This window comes from Triplophysa dalaica, chromosome 12 (assembly GCF_015846415.1).
Source record: "Triplophysa dalaica isolate WHDGS20190420 chromosome 12, ASM1584641v1, whole genome shotgun sequence".
Taxonomy (NCBI): Eukaryota; Metazoa; Chordata; class Actinopteri; order Cypriniformes; family Nemacheilidae; genus Triplophysa; species Triplophysa dalaica.
The window spans coordinates 12,088,214-12,112,437 of NC_079553.1; the positions used below are offsets into that span (position 1 = coordinate 12,088,214).

At 39.4% G+C, this 24,224-nt stretch overlaps 1 protein-coding gene across 2 annotated transcripts in view; it reads left to right on the top strand.

Annotated features, from left to right (window-relative positions):
* The window catches only part of LOC130432929 (carboxypeptidase Q-like), a 38,834-nt gene extending 22,185 nt beyond the window's left edge, over positions 1–16,649 (top strand). For both annotated transcript variants that reach the window (XM_056762540.1, XM_056762541.1), the window contains exons 5-8: positions 4,123–4,234; positions 5,445–5,536; positions 6,853–7,054; positions 15,464–16,649. In XM_056762540.1, the coding sequence (XP_056618518.1) occupies positions 4,123–4,234; positions 5,445–5,536; positions 6,853–7,054; positions 15,464–15,624 (567 nt within the window). In that variant the 3' untranslated portion in view covers positions 15,625–16,649. The remainder of the gene's footprint in view (positions 1–4,122; positions 4,235–5,444; positions 5,537–6,852; positions 7,055–15,463) is intronic.
* Positions 16,650–24,224: the final 7,575 nt, after the last annotated feature.

Below are 24,224 nucleotides of genomic sequence, written 5' to 3' on the forward strand. Positions count from 1 at the left end.
CAAGTGTGTGATAGTTATGTCTGATGGGCTGTTTAATTGTTGTCGCAGTACTCTTGACCATATCTGAAGCACGGAGTTTAAAAGTAATTTAATATTTCATGATAATTCATGATACAAGCCATCCGTGTGTTAATTTCTTCTGTTGAAAATAAAATTAGGGCATATGAGGAAAGCTTTCCAGGGTTGTTCTCCATGTAATGGACTTAAGCATGTTGGTTAAGACATGTGGGTTAATGAATTATCATGAAAATTTAATTTAAAAGGGAACTACTCCTTAAAAGTCAGAATGTTGCTAATGCATTTTACAGTCACACTGTCACAGTCTTATTAAAAGTCTTATTTGGAAAAGAGTCTTTGCACACACAGTCCGAAATTTACGTATGCGGTTTTTCATATTTGGTGCTGGTCTGTACTATGTCTCTGAATTGTCAAAACGCCACTCAAAATGTTTGCTACGGATGCGAAAAACGCAGAATATTCAACCCATTCTGATTTTTTATGACAGATGAAAATATCGGAGTCAGTGTGTAAATGTAATTGACACAACGTGAGGTCATATTTATTTTTAACGTGTGGGAATCTGTGATGCAAATTTTGGACTCAATGTACAATGGCCTTAAGGCTCGAGATTTTACCAATCAGACTTCATGGAGCTGTCTTGTCTTGCTTTCAAACTATTAAAATGATCAAATTTAAATTAAAGGGATTGTAACAACAAATAACCTATAATGTAAAATAATTCCTCTCATTGTGCAGCACCACAATTGTTTATTAATGTGAACAAGAACATGTGACTTTAGTTTGACTGGCACGTGTTTCAGCTTTCATTTACACAACTCGATCGTTCAGCTGGTTGTACAGTAAATACAGAGCTCTCTGGTGCAGATTTACCGCAGTATATTGAATGTGCATTTCAGTATGACTCCCTTCAGACAGCAAGTCCATTAGTCCCATCTAATCCTCTCCCTGAGCACTCTCTGCATTTCTCTGGCTCATTCATATTTCAGTGCTTGGTAATGAATAGCTTCTCCCTTTCAGAGCTCATTAACAGGGATATGATAGTGTTTAATTATGAGCTCAGTCAGCTGCGGCATTCCACCCTGTCACACAGTTATTAGGAAGTTTCATCTGGAGTCTCCTTGCCTCCGTTGATGAATCTCTCTCTTTTGGTTTCTCTGTTTTCTAAATGTTAAATGTTTTGATTGATTAGTATTGTTGGCTTATTTGAGTTTGTAATATCTACGAAAACTGCAAAAATTGTTTTCTTAATATGAACGTGAGAGCATGTTCTTGTTAATCCACCAGTTTTATTTTTTAGGACCAGATCAAATTAGGCCTGTCCACTCGCCAAACCAGAAATGTACTCAGTCCGTTTGAAACATCAGAAATCACTTTGTTTGTTTGCATTTCGTGAAAATAGCTTTTTTCAAGGCTTCTTTTGAGTTAGCTTTGAGGTTGGTTACATCAGGGCCAATGATTTCCGTGAGGTAGAAAACACGGACGAAATTGCAGAATCCAGGCATAAAAACTAAATTTGCTGTTTAACACGGACCTTATCCTAAAGGTCCAGTGTATTAAATTTAGCGGCATCTAGCGGTGAAGTTGCGAACTGCAACCAACGGCTCACTCCACCCCTCCTTTTCAGAGCACTGCACTACGGCGGCTGAGATAGAACGATGATGTCTTGACGTTTTCGCTTTCCCAAATTAGACAATGTGCTTACGAAATGCACTCTGTAGAGCAGTTTGACCATTTAGGGCTACTGTATAGAAACAACATAGTGAATTCCATGTAAGGGGACCCGCGGTGTATATAGATAGAAATCATAAAATCATAACACTTCATTATATATGGTCTTTATACACCACTAAACACATAGTTATGTATATTATATTGCATTTCTGTCAGATCCTCAAATAAATACACAAAGCACCTTCAAAATTTTGCTGAATAGCTAATCAAATTCAAGATATACTGTGTATAACGTATGTAACTCTACAATAGCAGTTAAATTATGTAATGTTTTTGTTCTGCTGCGTGAATAAGTGCCGTGGTTTTCGCTCGTGGATCTACAGATCATCAGATCAACGCACGAAAGCTACACTGAGAGTTAACTTCTGAGAATTGTAATATGAGAATTACATTTTCAGTTAAACTGTTAACTTGAACAAATGAAGACACATCCACTTACATGAATTGTAGTACACGAATTGTAGTATACTACTATGATTTAATGTAATAAATTGTAGTAAATGTACTAATAAAATTACTACAAACATTTTAGTAGACTGTTAAAAAAAGGAAAGAAAAAACATACTGTATGTACTGGTTAAAATACTAGTTACATTGTTGTACATTATTCCCAATTTTAACCACATTTTTTTGTAAGGTTCAAAAACGTTTATGAGTAACACTATAGTGAATATATCTTTTCATGGGTGCAAATATTGCTATTATAATATATATTACTATTGTTAATAATAATATATTTATAAAAAACTGAAACCGCGAAATCTACAAAAAATTTAATAGAAAAATGAAATAAATCAATGGAATTCGGTCAAAATTGTGAAAGGGCCCTAGTAACAGAAATAACAAGTTTAACTTTACGGTGATCTATATGCACAGGTATATTGAAATGCACATCCTATGCAATGTCCTGTATACCACTTGGTATTTTTTAAAGGGTTGCTTGCTTGATTTACTTTGTGTATGTCTGTGCAGACACTATAATTACCCAAAAATGAGTGGAGGTGAAATCTCTGAAGATCATATTGATAGCAAGCCAAAGTTTCAGGAGGGGAAGATCGGTTAATTAACTTCATCTGTTTATTCCGTATGACCTTATGAAACTTTTTTTATGTAGTTTTATGGAGCTCTTTGGTTCCAATTTTTTACATTTCTTCTTTTCCAAACAGCATATAGAGCAACATGAGTACATAATACTGTTTGATTGTACTGTTCATTGTTTGTTTACTCATTCACCAATACTGAACCTTTTGATTTCACACACAGTAGATGTTGCCATCAGTCCCGGTGGTGTCTGAATATAACATCATGAAAGCACCAAATCTCACTGTAGGAAAGATCAAGGAACCTTTGTACTCTGTAGAAGATAAAAGAATGATAACAACAGAAAGTTACAGTTTTCGGTTCATCTACACGAGTAGAGGACCAAGATGGACGTTGCTTTGAAGATCACATAATATGAACGTATAAAACTCATACACTCAATTAATGTTAGACTTTTCCACACCATCTCGTTGTACTTTGTGTTAACCTGTCATGAGACTGACAGAAACATGATACTGACTAAATCAATTTGAGGCAGAGGGTGTTGGTAAGGGGGCGGATGTCCAGGCACCGTTTGTACATTTGCCAACAGGATGCTTTGGGATGATACTTGTCAAGGCATCCGGCAACCCTCACGTATCTGAGCCAACTCTGAAAAACCTTTAGGATGTTTACTGTCGTAAAAGCCGATCATGTTGAGCAGTCTGTGGAGGCTTTGTGAGGACCGCAGTCTTGACAGCAGAGAAACACAATGGCAATATTTGTAAAAATAATTCTTGATGTTTATGCAGCGCGGCTGAATGTAAGAAAGATGTTCTCAGTGGTGCGCAGGGAGATATTTTTAGCCAGTTTCAAAACTATAGATGGTGAGACAAGGATGTTCAGAGTTTAAATCTAATCCACAACCACAGGTTTGGGGTTTTACAAACAGCAAACAGTGATTTGAAAACAATGAATTTGTATTATGTGAAACATAAAAAAAAAGTATGAATATTAGAAGAAAGCAAGAATGGAGCTCCACCTCTAAAGCTGCTGGGGTGAAACAGATTGTACTTAAACGCACAAATGAGATCATTCAAATTATCCTCCGTATAAATTTGCCATGAGATTGTGTGGGGTTTCAACGTGGTCTAACTATCCATTTACACTGACGGCCAACATCTGGTTAAGTTTGCCAGGTGGTCTTTTAATGTTTTTTACAGTCTTATGTAAATCCTTGTTTTACATGAATAACCAATTGTGTAACCCATACCGAAACTCTTGAAATGTGTGTGCATACATTTGTTCTTGAGTATTATTTTTTTAGTATTCACTCTCTGTGTTCTCCAGGTGGTGTTGCTCAGTGGTCACCTGGACAGCTGGGATGTGGGTCAGGGGGCTATGGATGATGGAGGCGGGGCTGTCATTTCCTGGGAGGCACTTTCTCTCATCAAAGACTTAGGTGAGACACGTGTTGATACTGTGTCAGAAACACCACGCACACACACACACACACACACACACACACACACACACACAGTACTGCATACGTGAGTATTTGCAAAAATACAGTCAGTCAAAAAAGGCTTTAGTACCACCCTGAAGGTACATCTTCTGACTGTACACTAGCCTTAGTATTATAAAGCTTCTTACAGAATAAATAAATAAAAGCATATTAAATATTGATTCGAGTCGAAACTATTTCATTATGTGTGAAGAAAGAGACTGCCTACTAGTACATGAAACTGTTACAGCTGTGTAGAAAATTGGTTGCACAACGGTTATTTATACAGTTCTTGCCCAGCGTTTCTTATATGAAATAGTTAACCAAACAAATCTGCGATTTATCAATCAGAATCAAGTATCCCAGAAGGCCACATTATAAATAAAATATATTTTATGCAGACAATGAGTAACTGGTTCAAGTTTGGAAAGTGTGACCTCTGGCTACTAGTTCAGAATACGATTTTGCAGAAATGTGCCTTTAAGTGCAGTGCACGGGGAATATTATATGATTATATAGATTATTAAAATTCCTGTCGAGTGTCAATATGTAATGGAATCTGAGTCTCTTAGACCTTCTCCTGTATTGTTGCTTTATTGCAGAGGCAATGCTGAGGGTTGTGCTCATTTGTATTTTAGATCTTTCTCTTGCCAAAAACACTATCAAACAGCACACAACAACAAAGACAACATGATTCATTCCAATGAATAAATGTCCTCCACAACATTTTAAATCATTTAGTCATTTAGTATGCAGCTTTTTATTATTCTGATAATCAAGTTATTCACTCCACAAATCTCACATTTCTCTGTTTCATATTAGACACACGTTCTGATAACGTTCCCTCAACCCTGCTGTGCTATCTGACTTGGACACTGTGACTAGATTTACTTTTCAGCACAGTTAAGACTGAAATATCTCTCCCAGACAGTTGTATAGAGTGCCCGGTGTGCAAGGGTCGAGATCATCCAGCAGACGTGTCGCGCTGAACTCAAAAACACATTTTTATTTTAAATGTAAATTTCATGTCCTCTGTCCACTTCTACTAAAGATTAGATTGATGACCTTGATGACGGCCTCTGAGGCAATATCACACTGGCTGCATTATGAAAATGTATTCTGAAATATGATGTGGTTGCCTCATACTGTTGATTGCTTCGTTCCCAAGGGCTGCGTCCTAAACGGACACTGAGGGCAGTTCTGTGGTCTGCAGAGGAGCCTGGAGGAGTGGGGGCTGCTCAGTACTTTCAACAGCACAAAGTTAGTCACACCTGTCGACAGCATTAAAACTATTGACCTTATATTCTATCATGTGACACAACTCTGTGTAATCTGTGACATGTTTTATGTATGTAAACACGCAGGGTTGAATTCAAGAAAGCACTTCAACGCCCGCAGCGATGGAGCGGTGCTATACATCCCCTACAAAATGATGCCAGATTGTGGTAGCATGCATGCTCCACAGCGCAGCACTCAGACCCAACCCTTAAGAACTGCGGCGTGCAAATTGCACTCGCCACAGATGTTCTGGGTGTTTGTGCCGTTACCTGATTTGCATAATTCCTTCAGTGAATTGGGCATTTAAACGCCACTGCAAATAACCGTCACTGCCAGTGCGCTCCGTTCGCTCTGGTCACACCCCCTATTTTGTAAATGATATTAAGTTTGGTGTAATTCACACTTTTCATTAGCAGCAAATGTTAATTTAAGGCGTTTCACAAGCGAGCGCTTGCGTTCTGTAACTGCTCTCCTGCCCTTGAGCAATTCTAAGATCTTTAATCAGGGCTAACAAGATCTAATGCGAATCTAATGTGATACAGTATTTTAAACAGCCTTACCCTTAGCATCTAAACATAGTTTCTGTGCATCCCGAAAGCACAAAGGATCTCATTTCATTCACGTTGAGTTCAGTTTAAATGGCTTGTTGTCTTGAGAATTGGCATGTGAAAAAAGACTCTTTCTTTCTCATTTTTATTCTTGACAGTGAAAAGAATTTGTTAATTTCCCACACAAACCCAAGCGCTGCGGTGCCCGTCCATCTAACTTTATTTCTGTCAATAATATTTTGCTTGGACTGGTTTTGGAGCGAACAGCGCAGTAAACTGTATTTGTCAGGTCTGTCTGCCGTAAAGTGATACTTTATGGTATGGAACAATTTATCCAGCAGTTGGACGTGAAACTCCATTGTATCACACTACCATGGGATTTGGTTTTCCTTTTATGAGGTTGGATTCTGATCAGAGAGATGTGGTTTTAGGCCTAGCAGAATTCGAATGCTGCGTTTTGGCCTGTGATCCAACTTTTTACTGTATTACATCCAATTATGTAGATAGTGGGTACGACTTTGTACGAGTTGGAGCTGTAATGCATTCTGTTGAGAAGAAAGCTAACCATCTTTCTTTCTGAATAAACCCAGGACTCAAGAACCCAGATACACAAAAGGAATTCATTTCTATGATTCATCTAATGCATAATTCATCTCTTGACTTTTTAAATATTCTCCAGAAGTATTTTTTACTTCCAGTTGCACACTGCTGTGTTAATATATTGGTGACTTCTCTTCTACTTCTCCTAAGGCAAACATCTCGAACTTTGACCTGGTAATGGAGTCCGACCTGGGCACCTTCAGGCCCCTGGGACTGCAGTTCACTGGGAATGACAAGGCTCGGGCCATCATGAAGGAGGTGATGAAACTGTTGGCTCCCATCAACGTCACGTCTCTGGAGCGGAACGGAGAGGGGACGGATATTAACATGTGGATGCAAGCTGGAGTTCCAGGTCAGTTTTGTCTACTGGACAGCTGCCTTGGATCTGCTGGCATTTTGTCAATTCAAATGATTTATGCTTAAAACTTACGAGTCCACAAGTATTGCAGGAAATGCCAATAGATGACGTAAAAAGACTGTAAATCATAGTATTGAAGAAAGGGAGCTGACTGTTAATTCCTTGTAAAGTCATAAAAAATGAAGAAGATGCATGTGGACTGCAAGGACTACAGCTAAGTTTAAAGTGATAGTTCTGTCATCATTTACTCACCCTCTTGTCTTTTTTAAACCTATATGGCTTTCTTTCTTCTGCAGAACTCAAAAGAAGATCTTTAAAAAAAATATGAACTGAATCCCATTGAATTGCTTTGGTTTTGTGGGTCGGCCCTGTTCAGCTACCGGTTTTCTTCAGAACAGCTTCCTTTGGGTTCTGCGGAAGAAAGAAAGTCATATAGGTTTGAAGTGACAAGAGTGTGAATAAATGAGAGAATTTCCATTTTTGGGTGAACTAACATTTCAACACTTCAACCACAACTTTTAGGCAATGCTTCAATGAGCGCTTTTTCACCATCGCAACGATTCGTTCTCCATCCATCCATCCATCCATCCATTTTCTACCGCTTATCCGGGGCCGGGTCGCGGGGGCAGCAGTCTAAGCAGGGATGCCCAGACTTCCCACTCCCTAGACACTTCCTCCAGCTTTTCCGGGGGGACACCGAGGCGTTCCCAAGCCAACTGGGAGACATAGTCCCTCCAGCGTGTCCTAGGTCTTCCCCGGGGTCTCCTCCCGGTGGGACATGCCCGGAACACCTTCCCGGGAAGGCTTCCAGGGGGCATCCGAAAAAGATGCCCGAGCCACCTCAGCTGGCCCCTCTCGATGTGAAGGAGCAGCGGATCTACTCTGAGCTCCTCCCGAGTGACAGAGCTTCTCACCCTATCTCTAAGGGATCGCCCAGCCACCCTGCAGAGAAAGCTCATTTCGACCGCCTGCATCCGGGATCTTGTCCTTTCGGTCATGACCCACAGCTCATGAACATAGGTGAGAGTGGGAACGTAGATTGACCGGTAAATCGAGAGCTCAGCCTTGCGGCTCAGCTCCTTCACCACGACAGGCCGGTACAGCGACCGCATTACTGCAGAAGCTGCACCGATCTGTCTGTCAATCTCCCGTTCCATCCTTCCCTCACTCGTGAACAAGACCCCCAGATACTTGAACTCCTCCACTTGAGGCAGGAACTCTCCACCTACCTGAAGTGAGCAAGCGACCCTTTTCCTACTGAGAACCATGGCCTCAGATTTGGAGGTGCTGATTCTCATCCCAGCCACTTCGCACTCGGCTGCAAACCGTCCCAGTGCATGCTGAAGGTCCTGGTCTGATGGGGCCAGCACGACGACATCATCCGCAAAGAGCAGAGATGAAGTCGTGTGGTCCCCAAACCCAATGCCCTCCGGCCCCTGGCTGCGCCTAGAAATTCTGTCCATAAAAATTATGAACAGAACCGGCGACAAAGGGCAGCCCTGCCGGAGTCCAACATGCACCGGAAACAAGTCTGACTTACTGCCGGCAATGCGAACCAAGCTCCTGCTCCGGTCGTACAGGAACCAGATAGCCCTTAGCAAAGGGTCCCGAATCCCATACTCCCGGAGCACCCTCCACAAGATGCTGTGAGGGACACAGTTGAATGCCTTCTCCAAATCCACAAAACACATGTGGATTGGTTGGGCAAACTCCCATGAACCCTCCAGTACCCTGGAGAGGGTATAGATCTGGTCCAGTGTTCCACGACCGGGACGGAAACCACACTGTTCCTCCTGAATCCGAGGTTCTACCATCGGCCGGATTCTCCTCTCCAGTACCCTGGCATAGACTTTCCCGGGGAGGCTGAGAAGTGTGATCCCCCATAGTTCGAGCACACCCTCCGGTCCCCCTTCTTAAAAAGAGGGACCACCACCCCGGTCTGCTAGTCCAAGGGCACTGTCCCTGACCCCCACGTGATGCTGCAGAGGCGTGTCAGCCAAGACAGCCCCACAACATCCAGAGACTTGAGGTACTCAGGGCGGATCTCGTCCACCCCCGGTGCCCTGCCACCGAGGAGTTTCTTGACTACCTCGATGACTTCCGCCCGGGTGATGGGCGAGTCCGCCTCCGAGCCCTCAGCCTCAGCTTCCTCAATGGAAGACGTGACGGCGGGATTGAGGAGATCCTCGAAGTATTCACAGTATTCACAGAGCATGTCACAGTACAGAGACTGCTTTGATCAGAGTTACAAATGATCTGCTTTTAGCGTCTGACCGTGGCTGTATTTCGTTATTGGTGCTGCTAGACCTCAGTGCTGCATTTGACACCATTGATCACAGCATACTTCTACATAGACTCGAAAATTACGGCGGCATTAACGGAATAGCATTGAAATGGTTTAAGTCTTATTTATTCGACCGTTTTCAATTTGTAGCAATAAACAATGAGGTGTCCCTCAAATCACAAGTCCAGTACGGTGTACCACAGGGCTCAGTCTTGGGACCCCTGCTCTTCGCATTATACATGCTACCGCTAGGAGATATAATAAAGCGACACGGAATTAGCTTTCACTGTTATGCTGATGATACTCAACTTTATATTTCCTCGATGCCTCATGAAACCCAGCAGTTTCATCGAATAAAGGATTGCATAGTTGACTTAAAAATGTGGATGAGTAACAATTTTTTACTACTAAACTCGGACAAAACAGAAGTGTTACTTACTGGACCGAAAACTGCTATGCGTAACAACCAAGAATACTGCTTAACGATTGACGGATGCTCCATAAAATCCTCGTCATCAGCTAAGAATCTTGCCGTTGTATTCGACAGTACTCTCTCATTTGAAAGCCATGTCGCAAACACCTGTAAAATTGCATTTTTCCATTTTAAGAATATATCTAAATTACGTCATATGCTGTCACCGTCAGATGCAGAGAAATTAATTCATGCATTCATGTTATCAAGACTAGATTACTGTAATGCACTTCTAGGTGGTTGCCCTGCGGGCCTATTACAAAAACTGCAACTGGTTCAAAACGCGGCAGCTCGAGTTCTTACACGTACAAAAAAGTATGAGCATATAACCCCGGTTCTGTCAACCTTGCACTGGTTACCTATAAAGCATCGCATTAACTTTAAGATCTTGCTTATTACCTATAAAGCCCTACATGGTCTAGCGCCGCAGTATTTGAATGAACTTCTATTGTATTACAGACCTCCACGTACATTACGCTCTAAGGGGTCCTGTCAGTTGGTAATACCTAGAATTTCAAAATCAAGTGCAGGTGGTAGATCCTTTTCTTATCTAGCGCCAAAACTTTGGAATATTCTTCCCTGCACGGTCCGGGAGGCAGACACACTCTGTCAGTTTAAATCTAGACTAAAGACTCATCTTTTTAATCTTGCATACACTACACCTCCATAATATTAATCCTCAGAGGATTTAGGCTGCATTATTTAGATCAACCGGAACCAGGAACACATCCAACAACAAATGATGTACTTGTTGCATCAAAGAGTGCAGAACAGTACTCTACTCTCAGCCAGTCTTGTCTCTTTGTTCCAAGGTTACCGCAGGATGCAGTTCATGCCCAGACCTGATGGCAGAGCTGAGAATGGGAAGCGGTGACCTGACAAGTGCTAAGAGGATAGAGCTGGATAAAGGACGCGACAACTTTGTTTTTCCTACAACATTTCAAATGCTATTAGATTGTTAATGATAATCTTTAATCCTTAATTTTTATATTTTTACTAAGCCTTGTTGTGCAAGCACTGTTGAGCTTGTGCAGAGGCAGCAGCTTTTGCCAGAGGGGAACTGGAATCCCCTGGTTGGGCCTGGGTTCCCCTGAGTTTTTTTTTCTCGATGGGAGTTTTGGGTTCCTCACCACCGTTTGCATATTGTTTTGCACTATCTGCCTGGCCGGGGGGGCTGCTTTAGAATTCATACTTGTATTAAATGTGTCTCATGTACAGCTGCTTTGTAACAATGAAAATTGTAAAAAGCGCTATATAAATAAAGTTGAGTTGAGTTGAGTATTCCTTCCACTGCCCGACGATATCCACGGTCGAGGTCATCAGCTGCCCCCCTCCACTGTAAACAGCGTTGAGGTGCCGGACGGTTTGCCAGAATCTCTTCGAGGCCGACCGATAGTCCTTCTCCATGGCCTCACCGAACTCCTCCCAGGCCCGAGTTTTTGCCTCCCCAACCATCCGGGCTGCCGTCCGCTTGGCCTGTTGGTACCTGTCAGCTGCCTCTGGAGTCCCACAAGCCAGCCAGGCCCGATAGGACTCCTTTTTCAGCTTGACGGCATCCCTTACTTCCGGTGTCCACCACCGGGTTCGGGGATTGCTGCCTCGACAGGCACCGGAGACCTTACGGCCACAGCTCCGAGTGGCCGCGTTGACAATGGAGGTGTAGAACATGGTCCACTCGGACTCAATATCTCCAGACTCCCTCGTGATGGTGAAGCTGAAGATCTTTCTGACAGGCGATTCGGCCAAACTTTCCCAACAGACCCTCACAGAACGTTCGGGTCTGCCGAGTCTGTCCAGCTTCCTCCCCCGCCATCGGATCCAACTCACCACCAGGTGGTGATGAGTTGACAGCTCCGCCCCTCTCTTCACCCGAGTGTCCAAGACATACGGCCGTAGGTCAGATGAAACAACCACAAAGTCGATCATCGAGTTACGGCCAAGGGTATCCTGGTGCCATGTGCACTGATGGACACCCTTATGCTTGAACATGGTGTTCGTTATGGCCAAGCTGTAACTAGCACAGAAGTCCAATAACAGAACACCACTTGGGTTCAGATCAGGGGGGCCGTTCCTCCCAATCACGCCCCTCCAGGTGTCACTGTCATTTCCCACATGGGCTTTGAAGTCCCCCAGCAGAACGACGGAGTCCCCAGTCAGGGCGCTTTCCAGCACCCCTCCCAGAGTCTCCAAGAAGGCCGGGTACTCTACACTGCCATTTGGCCCATAAGCGCACACGACAGTGAGAGACCTATCCCCAACCCGAAGGCGCAGGGAAGCGACCCGATTCGTTCTCGTTGCTTAATAGTCCACTCCGTGCTGATCCATGCCAGCCGGTACGTAAATGGTTTGATCACGGAAAGCCTTGTTAACAAAAGAGACTGAGCTATAACGTCGTTGCACACATTCTATTAGCACGATTCAGCACTGTTATGGCTGGAATACAGTACAAGACTTTTAAAATCGGAACAGATTTTTTAAAAACTTTTCGGATAGAAATAGAAGCAGATCAAATCTGCAGACTGGCACAGACTTTCTGCAACAAGTCCAGATCTGAGCAGAGTCTTGTATTGTATTCTAGCCTTTAGACAACCGTGTCAAAAATTCCAAGCCGTAGCGGTTGTAATCGTGCCGCGTCGAACCAGGCTCACGTGGAAACATAAATGTAACCATTTCAGACTGTGCTTGGAACGGTTTGGCGCAATGGTGGAAAAGTGCTCAATGTAAATACTCAAAATGAACAAAAGTGCAGACAGTGGTAACACAAGACGCAAGTTATTGATTAGTAAAGATAGAAATCAGATATCATATTAGTTTAGTTCACAACCTTGCAATGCATTTTATTTATTTCGCTCACATTCCCAGTCAATAAAACAATTAGTCATAGATGTTTGTAATAAAATATAAGCTTTAACTAGAAAAATAAATGTTTTTACAATGTCCTCAACCTCATAAATAAATTTGTTGTTGTCTCCATTCCAAAAGTCTTGTAAAAGTGAATTCAGCAGTTTAACATATAGGGATATAGTATATCTATAAATGTGTGTCTACCATAGGATAGCTTGTAGACTAGGCGTAGCTTTTATCAACGTTAAAAAGCCTCTTCATTTAATAGCCACTCACTTCAGTCACTCTTCTGATGTTTTACACATGTAATGCGTTTGATTTATAGTCCTATAGTCCTAAATTTTGCACCGCAATCTCAGGGACTTTTCTCAGTCTAATGACTAAAAGAACCACATTAATTGTTTGAGTTCAACCAATGGTCTGTGAAATGAGCTCTCTGGAACACTCGGCAGAAATGAAGAGAGCTCACATAGTTAACCCTGAGGAGCCAATTCGGACAGATGCAATGTAGTATAACTTCTAATACTTTCACCCTGGAAAAACGGGCCCAACTCTTTTTTTATTATGACTATTGATCTTTTCTGTCGCCATTAGCATAAAAACTGTTGCCGATATCGTTGATCGTGCTGGAAATGTACGTTTGTAGAGTTTCTGCAGTGGATCAGTGTCTTTTCTGCAGTGTTTTAAGCTAACCAGCGATCATGCATGTGCCATTACCCATCATTATATAAAATTGCTCAAGCGTCGGGCTGAATAAATCCCATTAATGGCTGTAGTCACCAGTCTGATTGCTTTAACCAGCACTGAACTGTGTCACACGAGAGAATAGGTTCTTCTGCAGCCGTGCACGCTGTTATCGGATGGATTGGCCGTGACATCACTGAAGTATCGCTGGAAAAATGAGCGCAGCAGGAGGCCTGTAGGAACGTATGCCGAAACTTAGCTGAAGTTTAAAGGCAACATATTAAACAAATGAATCATAGGCGCAGCTGTCCAAACACTGTGGCTATGTGGAGCAACCTAGCTGAGGTTTTCCTTTTCCATAATCTGAAGATTTTGTGCCACGTTTGGTGTGTAATCATAAGTCGTTCTGTAGTTTTTCCCCTTGACCAGGCTGCAAACTCATACGTGAAATGTTGGCGCTGTCTTTCATTCATATCGTTGCAAAAGACCGTCCTCTCTTGAGTTTAATGTTGTAAGTTAAAATGATTTTTGCCACAGTCATGGCACCGTACCAACGTGCCAAGCCGTATCTTGATCAGTTCTTGTTTAGATTATAGAGTGGATCCGAAATCCATTTTTGTACGTTTATCTTTTCAGTAAATATATAATCAAACAGACATTTAAAAGCCATCACTGACAGATGTGTTTAAACTGGAGCTCTCAGACTTTATGAATAAAGTCTCAACACTGCAGTTTTTTCACTTCAGTGCTCCTCAGGATGGTCCCTGTAGTATGCACTATACCCCCCCCCCCCCCACACCATTGATTTGGGGCCAAGGAATAAGCAATGCTTCACTAAACACCCTTCTAAGGTCGAACAAGACTTTCTTCCTGAATTTTCAGGGGAATGAAAAGTCTTGTGGATGGATGTGCTTGGTTCACATATGGAATCCGTACAGAAATAGATGGCAGGCCGACAGGCTTTAACTGCAACCACATGCCTGCTGGGTTCTTTTTCTTCATGTTCCATTGCCTCTCTAAACAAAGAGGACCAATGCTCAGTGGAAAAAGAAAAAGGTTTTGCCAGCGTTTATTACACCACACTTATTTTGAAATGGTTCTGACGTGTCTGTGACAGTGTCATCTAGTCTTCGGCATGGGTCGCTTTCCATCAGTAGCACTTGGAGCTGGGCCTAGATCCATGGATTTGCCAGACAAGGAATATAATAGGAAATAGCAAAGCCCAGTCTGTTTGGACTGTAAGACTGAAGAGAAAGAAATGCATGATGGGGTATGAAATTCTGTTAAAGATAAGTCGGAATATTTGCAGGTATGTTCCAAGTTCAGTACAGGTAGCTCTATCCAGTTTCATGTTTATTTGTCATATATACAGATGTCAGTGACAGTATTTACATTGAAAAGGTTTTTTGAAGGCTTAGTTAGTCTACACCAATAGAATAGAATAGAATAGAATAGAATAGAATAGAATAGAAAAGAATAGAATAGAATAGAATAGAATAGAAAAGAATAGAATAGAATAGAATAGAATAGAATAGAATAGAAAAGAATAGAAAAGGAAAGGAAATAATAGAATAGAATAGAATAGAATAGGATAGGATGAGCTGAGATGAATAGAATAGAAAAGAAAAAATAGAGCAAAGTGAATATTAAGTAAAAAAGATAATGAAGAAATATAAAAAATATTTAGACTTAATAAAATAAAATATAATACAAATAATTTTTATATTTCTCCATTATCTTTTCTAAATTTTAGAGCATAATTTACTGTATTAGTGGCAGAAATATAAAGGTATTTACAATAAAGTTTACAACAATGGTGTTGAACATCACCAAAAATGATTAAGACTTTTTTCAAAAATCTCATGTACACAAATGTATTTATTTACATTGAACGTAATTAGGCCACTTACACCACCATTCTTTTACACAAATAACAAACTATAGTTAAAGCCCTTATAACTAAGCTTTATAAAGGAATGTGTTGGTATGAAACAATACCTTATATATTATTTTTCGTTGTTGCCATGGCAACGTAACATAGGTACATGTTTACTTCAGTTGTATTTCATTCTAATTGCAGTATTTGTTTAGTGTTATGTTCAATTTCACTTTGTTTCAGGTGCCAGTCTGCATACTGCAGATCAGAGGTACTTCTGGTTCCACCACAGTGATGGAGACACCATGAGTGTTCAAAACTCAGAGGAGATGAACCTGTGCTCCGCTGTGTGGGCTGTAGTGGCTTACGTGGTGGCTGACCTGGAGGAAATGCTGCCCAGATAACAAATTACCCTGAAAAAAAGCAAACCTCTCCATGAGCTCACAGCGGCCACATGATTCCAGGACACTTTTGTGATTTGATATTATAATATCCTTGATCACTCCATTATCATCCAGCATACAATACTGTTTTCTGTCTTGTATAGTTTACTTTCATTTTTGATTCTTATGTAATTTTAATGTAATTTCTTTTTATATTGTAAATTTATCTTCAAAATGAAAATTCTGTCATCATTTACCCTGTTGTCATTTCAAACCTTTGTGAATGTCTTTCTTCTGCATAACACAAAAGAAGATATTTTATGATATATGTTGGTAACCAAAAACAAACAACGGTATTACGTTTTCAACATTTCTTAAAATATCATCTTTTGTAATTTGCAGAAGAAAGTCATAAAAGTTTGAAGTGTCAAGAATAAATAAAATAATTTTTCCTTTTATCAAAAATAAGTTAGCTTTACGGATGTCAATAAACTGATATGCTCTTAAACGCTGAAAAATATTCCCATTTAGAAGATATAAATATTGAAAACTGACAGTCTGGCACGTGCACCCAATCAAATCTAGAAATTCCATGACATCACCCTACACTTCAGACTCTCTCGTCCAATCAAATCCGCTTCAGAATCTGAAGAGTTCCACACCTTCAATATGAGAGCTACGGAACCGGCACCTCATATCAGCCACTTGTTCACACATTTATTATGTCCTAGATGGTAAATGACGCATAATGCATTAGATGGGAGATAGGGGTTGATAACCATTAAGCAGCAACCAATTGCCAGACTGACTGTACCATAAACGAAACGCTATTGGTTATTTTAAAAGGTAGCGGGATACTCAAAATGTCTCTTGCTCTCTGCATTTTTCAGTTGAAATTACATCAACATATCAAATAATGCTGCGCGTTCCAAGGCGTTGCACTGGGACTTTGAGTTGAAGTTCCAAGCATGTAATTTGTGTCATAATAGAAGCATCTGTAATAAATGTACATACAATGATATAAATAAAGAATTTCTTACCCAGTCTATCCTCTATCTAAAATTAGTAGTGACTTCATGTAAACAACGAGAAACAGAGATGCGTATATACGTCATACAGTATTGCAAAGTTCTTTTTATTCCAGATTTCACAGAATGAGCCCTTAGTCATCAGAGTTTATGATTTCCCCTTGGAAACTGAACCCAGTTCTCCTTTCCAAAAAACAAACATGTGGTCATGAGGTAATGAAAACGCTGTCTCCCAGTCATCCTTCCTCTATTTTTACCATTGAATCTATTAAATCTTTATCAGAGTTACGTTATGGAGCTGATTGAAGTAACATTAAATTATAGCATTATGTTCATGTTAGCATTGTTCAAATTAAAAATATAAAGTGATTCAAATTGTAAAGAATGTAATGTGTGGTAGTTATTAGTAGTAATACCTTTTTACTCTATATACAGTATGTGTGTGTTGTCTAAATTTCATTGCTTGCATGACAATTTATTCTAGTATAACATTACGTTTTTACATGTGATGGACATTTTTTTTTAGTAGCGCACCCATAATCCAGACATGCGTTCTTTATTCTTTGATTGACATGGAAAGCATATATTGCTGTGTTTATCAGGCAATGGAAATGCAGTTGTATTTTGCGTGTCCATTATGCTGTCTGTGTCCATGTGTCCCTGCACTTAATGTAGGTTTTCAATTACATCAAAGTAAGTTCTTGTTTCTATGACAACTTAAATTGAGGGACAATTTGAGCACTTTGCTAGGATATCGCTATTTGGTTATGCCACAGCATCTCTATTCAACATTTTCTGCCACACTGAGAGAAATGTCACAGACTGGAAAATAAGGTGACTGGTGTTTAACTGTTACACTCATTGTTTGTGTTGTTTATATTATTTATTTTTGCATTCAATGATCACATGTTCTTTTTTGACACAACACTTTGTGCACAGAAAATAATAGCCTACAGGCTATAGTAATAGGTCAGTTTAAAGTGAAGACCTGGTTGTACTTAAGAGGTGCTTGCTCTACTCCTGACCTTCACTTTCTCCTAGACATAATAATTTTCTCCCGAATCATCAAGAAAAATGACTCTGCAAGAGGTTTTGGTTTGCTTTGATCGGGTAACAAAACCGTGCAGGCATCGACTCAGATTGCCTTTACATCCTCGTGGGCCTCAGATTAGAGACCAAGAAAGCATTTTTCTGGGCTTAGTGTTGCTTCACCCAAAAATGAAAATTCTGTAGCCCTCTATTCGCCCCCATGCTGTTGCAAACCTGTGTGAATTTCTTTCTACACTGTTATATCGACGAGAGAAAGCTCCATTCTCATTTCAAGATTTGATTTGATTTGTTGTATTATTTCTAATTTTAGAGAAACATCCCTAAATTGAGTTTAAGGGTGCAGTCAAATTATTGGGTGTGGTGGTAAAAAGCAACCAGCGTCGCACCTTAATGGTTCTCACCAACCTGTGAGTTGTGAAATGAGAGCTAAGGTCAATCTGCTGTGTAGAAAAAACATCTGGAAGCTTTTAACTCAGCTTGTGTATGTTATTGCAAATGATGTCAGGATTTGCAAGGGCACCGCTTGGCCTATGAAAACAAAAATGAGAGCTCCATCGACTCGGGGCCCCAGACGCGGGAGCTGCGCTTAGCTGACGTTCCAAGAGACTGCGGACGCAGAAGTGTGTGGAAGTGAAGCTTTGGTCTTCGATGCATGACTGATGCATGTGGAAGCGGTCAGTAATTTAATTACAGGTCATGGAAGCATAGCAGCTCGAAGGCGGGAAATTAAAGCACCCAATGTGACTTGAGAGCCATTGATCACACTGGACCCATGTTTGAAAAAAGGCTTCTGCTTACTAACAGACTTCCAAACAGGGCCATTGAGGTTTAATGAGGTTAAGCAGAGATTGTTGGGTGTAATGAGATGGAAAATGAAGAGTCAGTGGGAAAGGCCACTATTTCCTCCATTTACCTACACCAAAAGCATATTTTATAGCCTTCTTGTAAACATACACAAACCCAACCGAGTCACCTTTACAAAGGGTTATGGACGCCCATCCATCTTGCTTTATTTATAGAATCAACTCCTTGTCCCTTCACACCAATGTGTTAGAACATCAATTCAAGCACACCAAATATGTGTGTCAGACTTATAGAGGAGACCTAAAATAAAGCCAAGGTGCTTCAGGAGAGTGTTGAAGCCTGGTGCGTCTTAAATCAGTGCTTCCCAAACGGTTTTCCCCTGGGACCTCGATTTCACATTGCATCAAGGGTATAAATAAATGTTTATTGTTGGGGGAAACATGTTTCTCAATTTAGCGGTTGTAGTTCTGCACTGGCACAACACAGCCCAGGTGAAAAAGTGCTCTACAATACACATATTATAGTGGTTTATTATCATGCACAAATTTTGCATTTTTTTTACAAAAAAAATTATGTCTTGTTAAGATAAAATTGGGAAGATGAAATTGTACAAAAACTATATACACTTAATGTGTAACAGTAGAGTACTGTAAGTGTATTATGGACATATTTCCATATTTACCTGGATGTACTTGGTTGTTGCATATAAGTAACAAAAATGTCCTTAAAACAAAATGTTGAAACTTACTGTTTAGTTTCAATCTTAACATCTACTTATTGAGAAGGTTTTCAATGTAGTATAAAGTTTGATTGTTTTGGCCTTTGATGTTGGCTTCAAAAGAGTAAACAATTTTTTTTGTCATTTGATTTACAGTAGATCATCTTAATGAAATACACACAACCAAAACAAATCTTTTTGAACTTATTTAAGGTCATATGATTCTGTTCATTTACTTTATAAATCTTTGTCTGTTTTGTTTGATTCCCTAAGGGAAGTGATGTCACCACAAGTCTGCATTTCTGACATTAATTCAGATTCAGTTGAAGGACGGTTTTGGGAACAGTCTCTCTATGAGCTGGATGCCTTCAGGCCAAATGTAGATCTTTTTAAGGAGAGCTCTCCTAAAGCTGCCAGCTTATGATCACGTTGTCGACTGAATGAGGATACAGGTTATTGCAGGTGTGAGAGACACAAACCGTCATATTGCAGTGCAGTCTCAGGATACTGCGTAGTGATGGGAGCAGAAATATTTTAGTAAAATATATATATATATATATATATATTGTCCATGCATACCATGTAAATGATTACATACCATACCGTATACTATATCTTACTACGTAAATATTATCAATGGGTGATATTGACTCAAAGTTTGGGATACTTTTTAGCATTTCCCCTACTTAATTTCATACTTTTGAAGGCATTTGTGCTGCACCTGTGTAATTGAACCATCTTGTGATTCAAGACTTGTGGAACATCAAAACAAATACATTTCTTTATAATAAACATGTCTTATAATAACAAAAAAAAGATGTATGCAACACAGACAGGACAAAGTGAAATCCATCATCTCTTATGCAATATGTGCAATTTATGGCTACTCTCTTATATTAAATAACCTGTTCTGAAAGATGATCTGAACATATTTCAGTAAAATGGACATGGAAGACACGTAAGGTATCACTCTTACACAGTTTGTGTGTTGTCAAGGCAACAGAAATCCACTTGGGATTTGTTAAAGCTGGAGGTGAAGTTCAGCTATGGCTGCCAAAGCAACATGCCCTCTCAGAATTTTGAGGCATGTGTTTTATAAATGTGATGTAAAAAAAGTAATAAATAAATCTGTAAAATACTGATGAACAGATTCAACTACTTGCAATTTCTGTGAGAGAAATTAAATCCTTAAGGCCCATTCTTAAGAATTGTGTGCTTTGTACTTTTAATAGTTTGGGAAGGGCTCTTTGTTATTCCTGTGTGAAGCGTAGTCCACATATAGAAATGATTTACAGCGTCTGGTGTGGAATAACTTGATATATAGTCTACAGTAGATGTTTGAATCTATGAGAATTAAATTGCACGTATGTAGTAGGTGAACACATTTGGTTAAGCACTGAAGTAGAATTCATCCTTGTCTAAATTTGTTCAGTCCAGTTGATGTCACTTAAAAAATCAGCATGACACTTCCATTTATCATTCCTTTCAGCATTCTTTCAGAATTTTATCTTGCATGAATTCATTAATACAGCATGTTTCAGGGCAGTTGTTTGCCATTGTGCTAAGTGGATTTAGATCACATCAAACAAATCCACTTAAAACTATATAAATGGAGTTGCTTTTATTGATTAAACTGTTATAAATAACTTTTGTTCTAGATCGTATTGATCAATCGTATTATTATTAATTATCTGAACAACTTTTAATATTAAATGGAAAAAATAACCCCTTATAATAAAGTGGAATGAAGAGCTACTTGACAAATCCTTGATTGAATTAATAGGGCAGTGTCTTTCTTTCTGCTGCTGTGACTGTGATCTATGGATGTGCTCCACTGCTCAATAGATGCATTCTCCACAGCCTTGTGTTTTCACATGGTAGAATGGTAGATGAAACCAAAGCAATCCACCCTATTCAATAAAATGTTCAACAGATGCCACAGATCAAAAAACTTGAATTCCTGGAATTCTTTGAAGCATATGTAGGGAACACAGGCAGGTTTGCTGCCTATTCAGAATAAAATAAAAGCCTGAAAGAACGTCCCTGAAAAACAGACCAATTAATCTCTTTTATTCAAATGAGCCTTCTTTTATTGCTTGTGTATCTTATGGACCTGTTGTGGATCAGGTATTGTATTTACTTATACATAAGTAAATACAATAATAATTAATATTCATATAGATTAATGTTTATTCTTTTTATTTAGAGAACAATAATATATTTAAATCAATTTAAACCTATTGGCTGCGTTGACCTTGTTAATTAAAAAAATGTAAAGCTATAAACAAACTTTTCATTATGTCTACAATTCAGTACATACCTTACAGAGGGAATACTGACATTGCTTTTTGAAAGTTGTATAAATTATACCCCAGTATTATTTTCAAATTATGTTTTGTATTTGATATTTCAAGGTGGCAATGAAAAATATTTCTTTCCTTTGTCGTTCCATGTACTGTTTTTACTATTTTTACTTTTACAATGTTTGACAAATTTACTGCTTGACTGGCAAAAATGGCAAAATCAAAACATAAAAAATATTCTGTTTTTTAATAGCATCAAGATGAGTGGCATTTCTTTTTACCTCATGAGAACACTGTTACATTAACTTAAAAAAATGCAGGATAATAAAAATATCTGGGACAGAATTGTTGGTTGAAATTGAGTGATAATATGTGTCAAAATGAATAAAAAATCAGAACATAAAGGACAGAACAATAACAAAAATCATCATGTTTTAATGAAATTTAATTCCTTGAAGAGATTGAAGAAACATCTGGTCATGTTTCTAATATGACCACAGACAACGTAGTAATGAGTCCTATTTTTTACATCTAAAACAATTAGTAGATTCGAATCATCTTCGTTATGATGTAAAAATAAGCACTTGTGGTGGCTTAACAGTGTCTTTTCCATCAGGCATCAGAAAGTTTATTTGTCCTGACGCGGAATACATCGACTTCTCTCTGACAGGTTGAAGTGTACATCCACTTAAACTTATATGGCGGCTTTTATGAGCCACATGTCACTTTCTTCTCATTGAAATTGATTCCAAGAGCACGTTATTCCTGAGATTCAGGAAGAGCGACCAGACTATTGAAAGTCTGCTGATGCAATTTGCTGCAATCGAGCGTCATAAAGCCTGCTCTGCTGCCTATTGTCTATAATGATTTTCTCTTTCTTTGCTGTAGTTTTTTTTTAAGATTCACTTAAAGTAGTCGATCATCCAAGTTGTGTTAAGCTGCGGAGTCTATTTATCATCATGAGATTGCATCCAGATCTGTTGGTGTCATTTCCAGATGCTACAGTTTTGGTGAAAGTTTGGGTATCATTAATGGCTCCCGGCTTCATGCTGTTACATCATTGTCTCACAGCTGGGAACATACACAAAATCGAAAGGATGTTGTGCAGAATTTTTGATCTGTTACAAATCTAATCGAGTATATCTTGCACAGATGTTCAATGACCTGTTCTCCAATCACAAACTCTCAGTATGCGTCATCAACAATGTTTCACGTTGTGCCTAAATGCTGTTTTATTCTTTTTTTTCAAATCGCACTGTAGTTGCCTAAAGTTTGTTATAATGAAATGGTCAAGGGTCAGAGATCTGAGTGTTTGTAACATGAGAGCGTGTGTGTACTGTGTAACGTGAGAGCTTTACATGTGTGGTGTTGAGTCGATGGCGATGAGAAAAGCAAGATCACAGGACTCAGTGACAGATCTCATTCTGTTCCCACTCCCACACACACTGAGCTATGACCTTTCTGAACCCATTTTCCCATCGTGTTTTTTAATTTACACCCACTAAAATGAACCTCTTTTTCCATTTCATTTGCAGTGTTTCTGTCTTTTACATGCCAACCTAATAAAATCAATTTCTCTATTAACCAGGGAGGAGAAGTTCTGTCTTAGCTCCCTGTGTACCTTCAGGACGACCACGGTGTACACTGCCGTTCAAATGTTTAGGATCATTCCTTATGAATTTTTCTAGAATAAGATAAAACCTGTCAAACAATAATGTGGTGATGAAAATTATGTTAGGACCAAAGAAAACTAAAACAAATCAAAGCTATGTTATATGGTAGTGCCTTTAAAGTACTGAAGCTGTAAAAAGTAAGTAAAATGTTTTCCATGCTCTTTTTTTTACAGTGTATTATATGGCTTGAATTTGCAGAATTGCCATTAAATCAGTCAGTTTTTTCAACTCTCATCCGCTCTTGAGATGCTTTTAAAGTCCCAGTGAAATATAAATATTACATTTACTTTTATTTACTATTATTACTTTTTTTCATGAAATATTGCTGTGTTTACTATGAATAGATTATCAGCGTGGGTCATTCTCTTTTTAAAAAATAAAGGTACCCTCATAATCTTCAGTTAAAATTTGAAAATGCCCTTCCGCCCTCTAGTGACTTTGGATCAGTGGTTAGATCATGGGTTCGAGTGAAAAACAAGCCACGCCCACTATTTTGTCTCATTCTAAATTCTGTTTCAATCTGAAATGCATTGGAATAGCCTACGGAAGTAAAAACAATCGCAACTTATGTTCACGGGGACTAAGCAGAAGTTCTTTCCATCTATGCTGGACTCTAATTTTCTGCATTTCCTCATTATTTAGTCCAAATCATCAATTTCAAAAACTTTATTGAATAAAATGTAAGTTTTATAATGGAATAAAAAAATCACAATTTACAATTGAAATCACAATTGAAAAAATAAGCAAATGTCTTTTGAACAAATAATAATCACAAAATACATCCCAGTTAAGAGATCCTAAACTTTGAACAGTAGTGTAGGCATATTTGTGCAATTTCAACGGAGCCGATCGAGGGATTGTGGTTATAATTGCAGTCTTTCTCTTCTTGGTTAAATTCAGCACTGGCGCAGACTTCACATCTTGATCGACCATTTGCGGTGGTGTAACCGTTTACAGTAACGTCATGTAAATGATGCTTTTGGGACTGTGGGTCCAGGGCAGCGTGGTAAACGACTCAGCAGGAATGTGCATTATAGACTTTCTC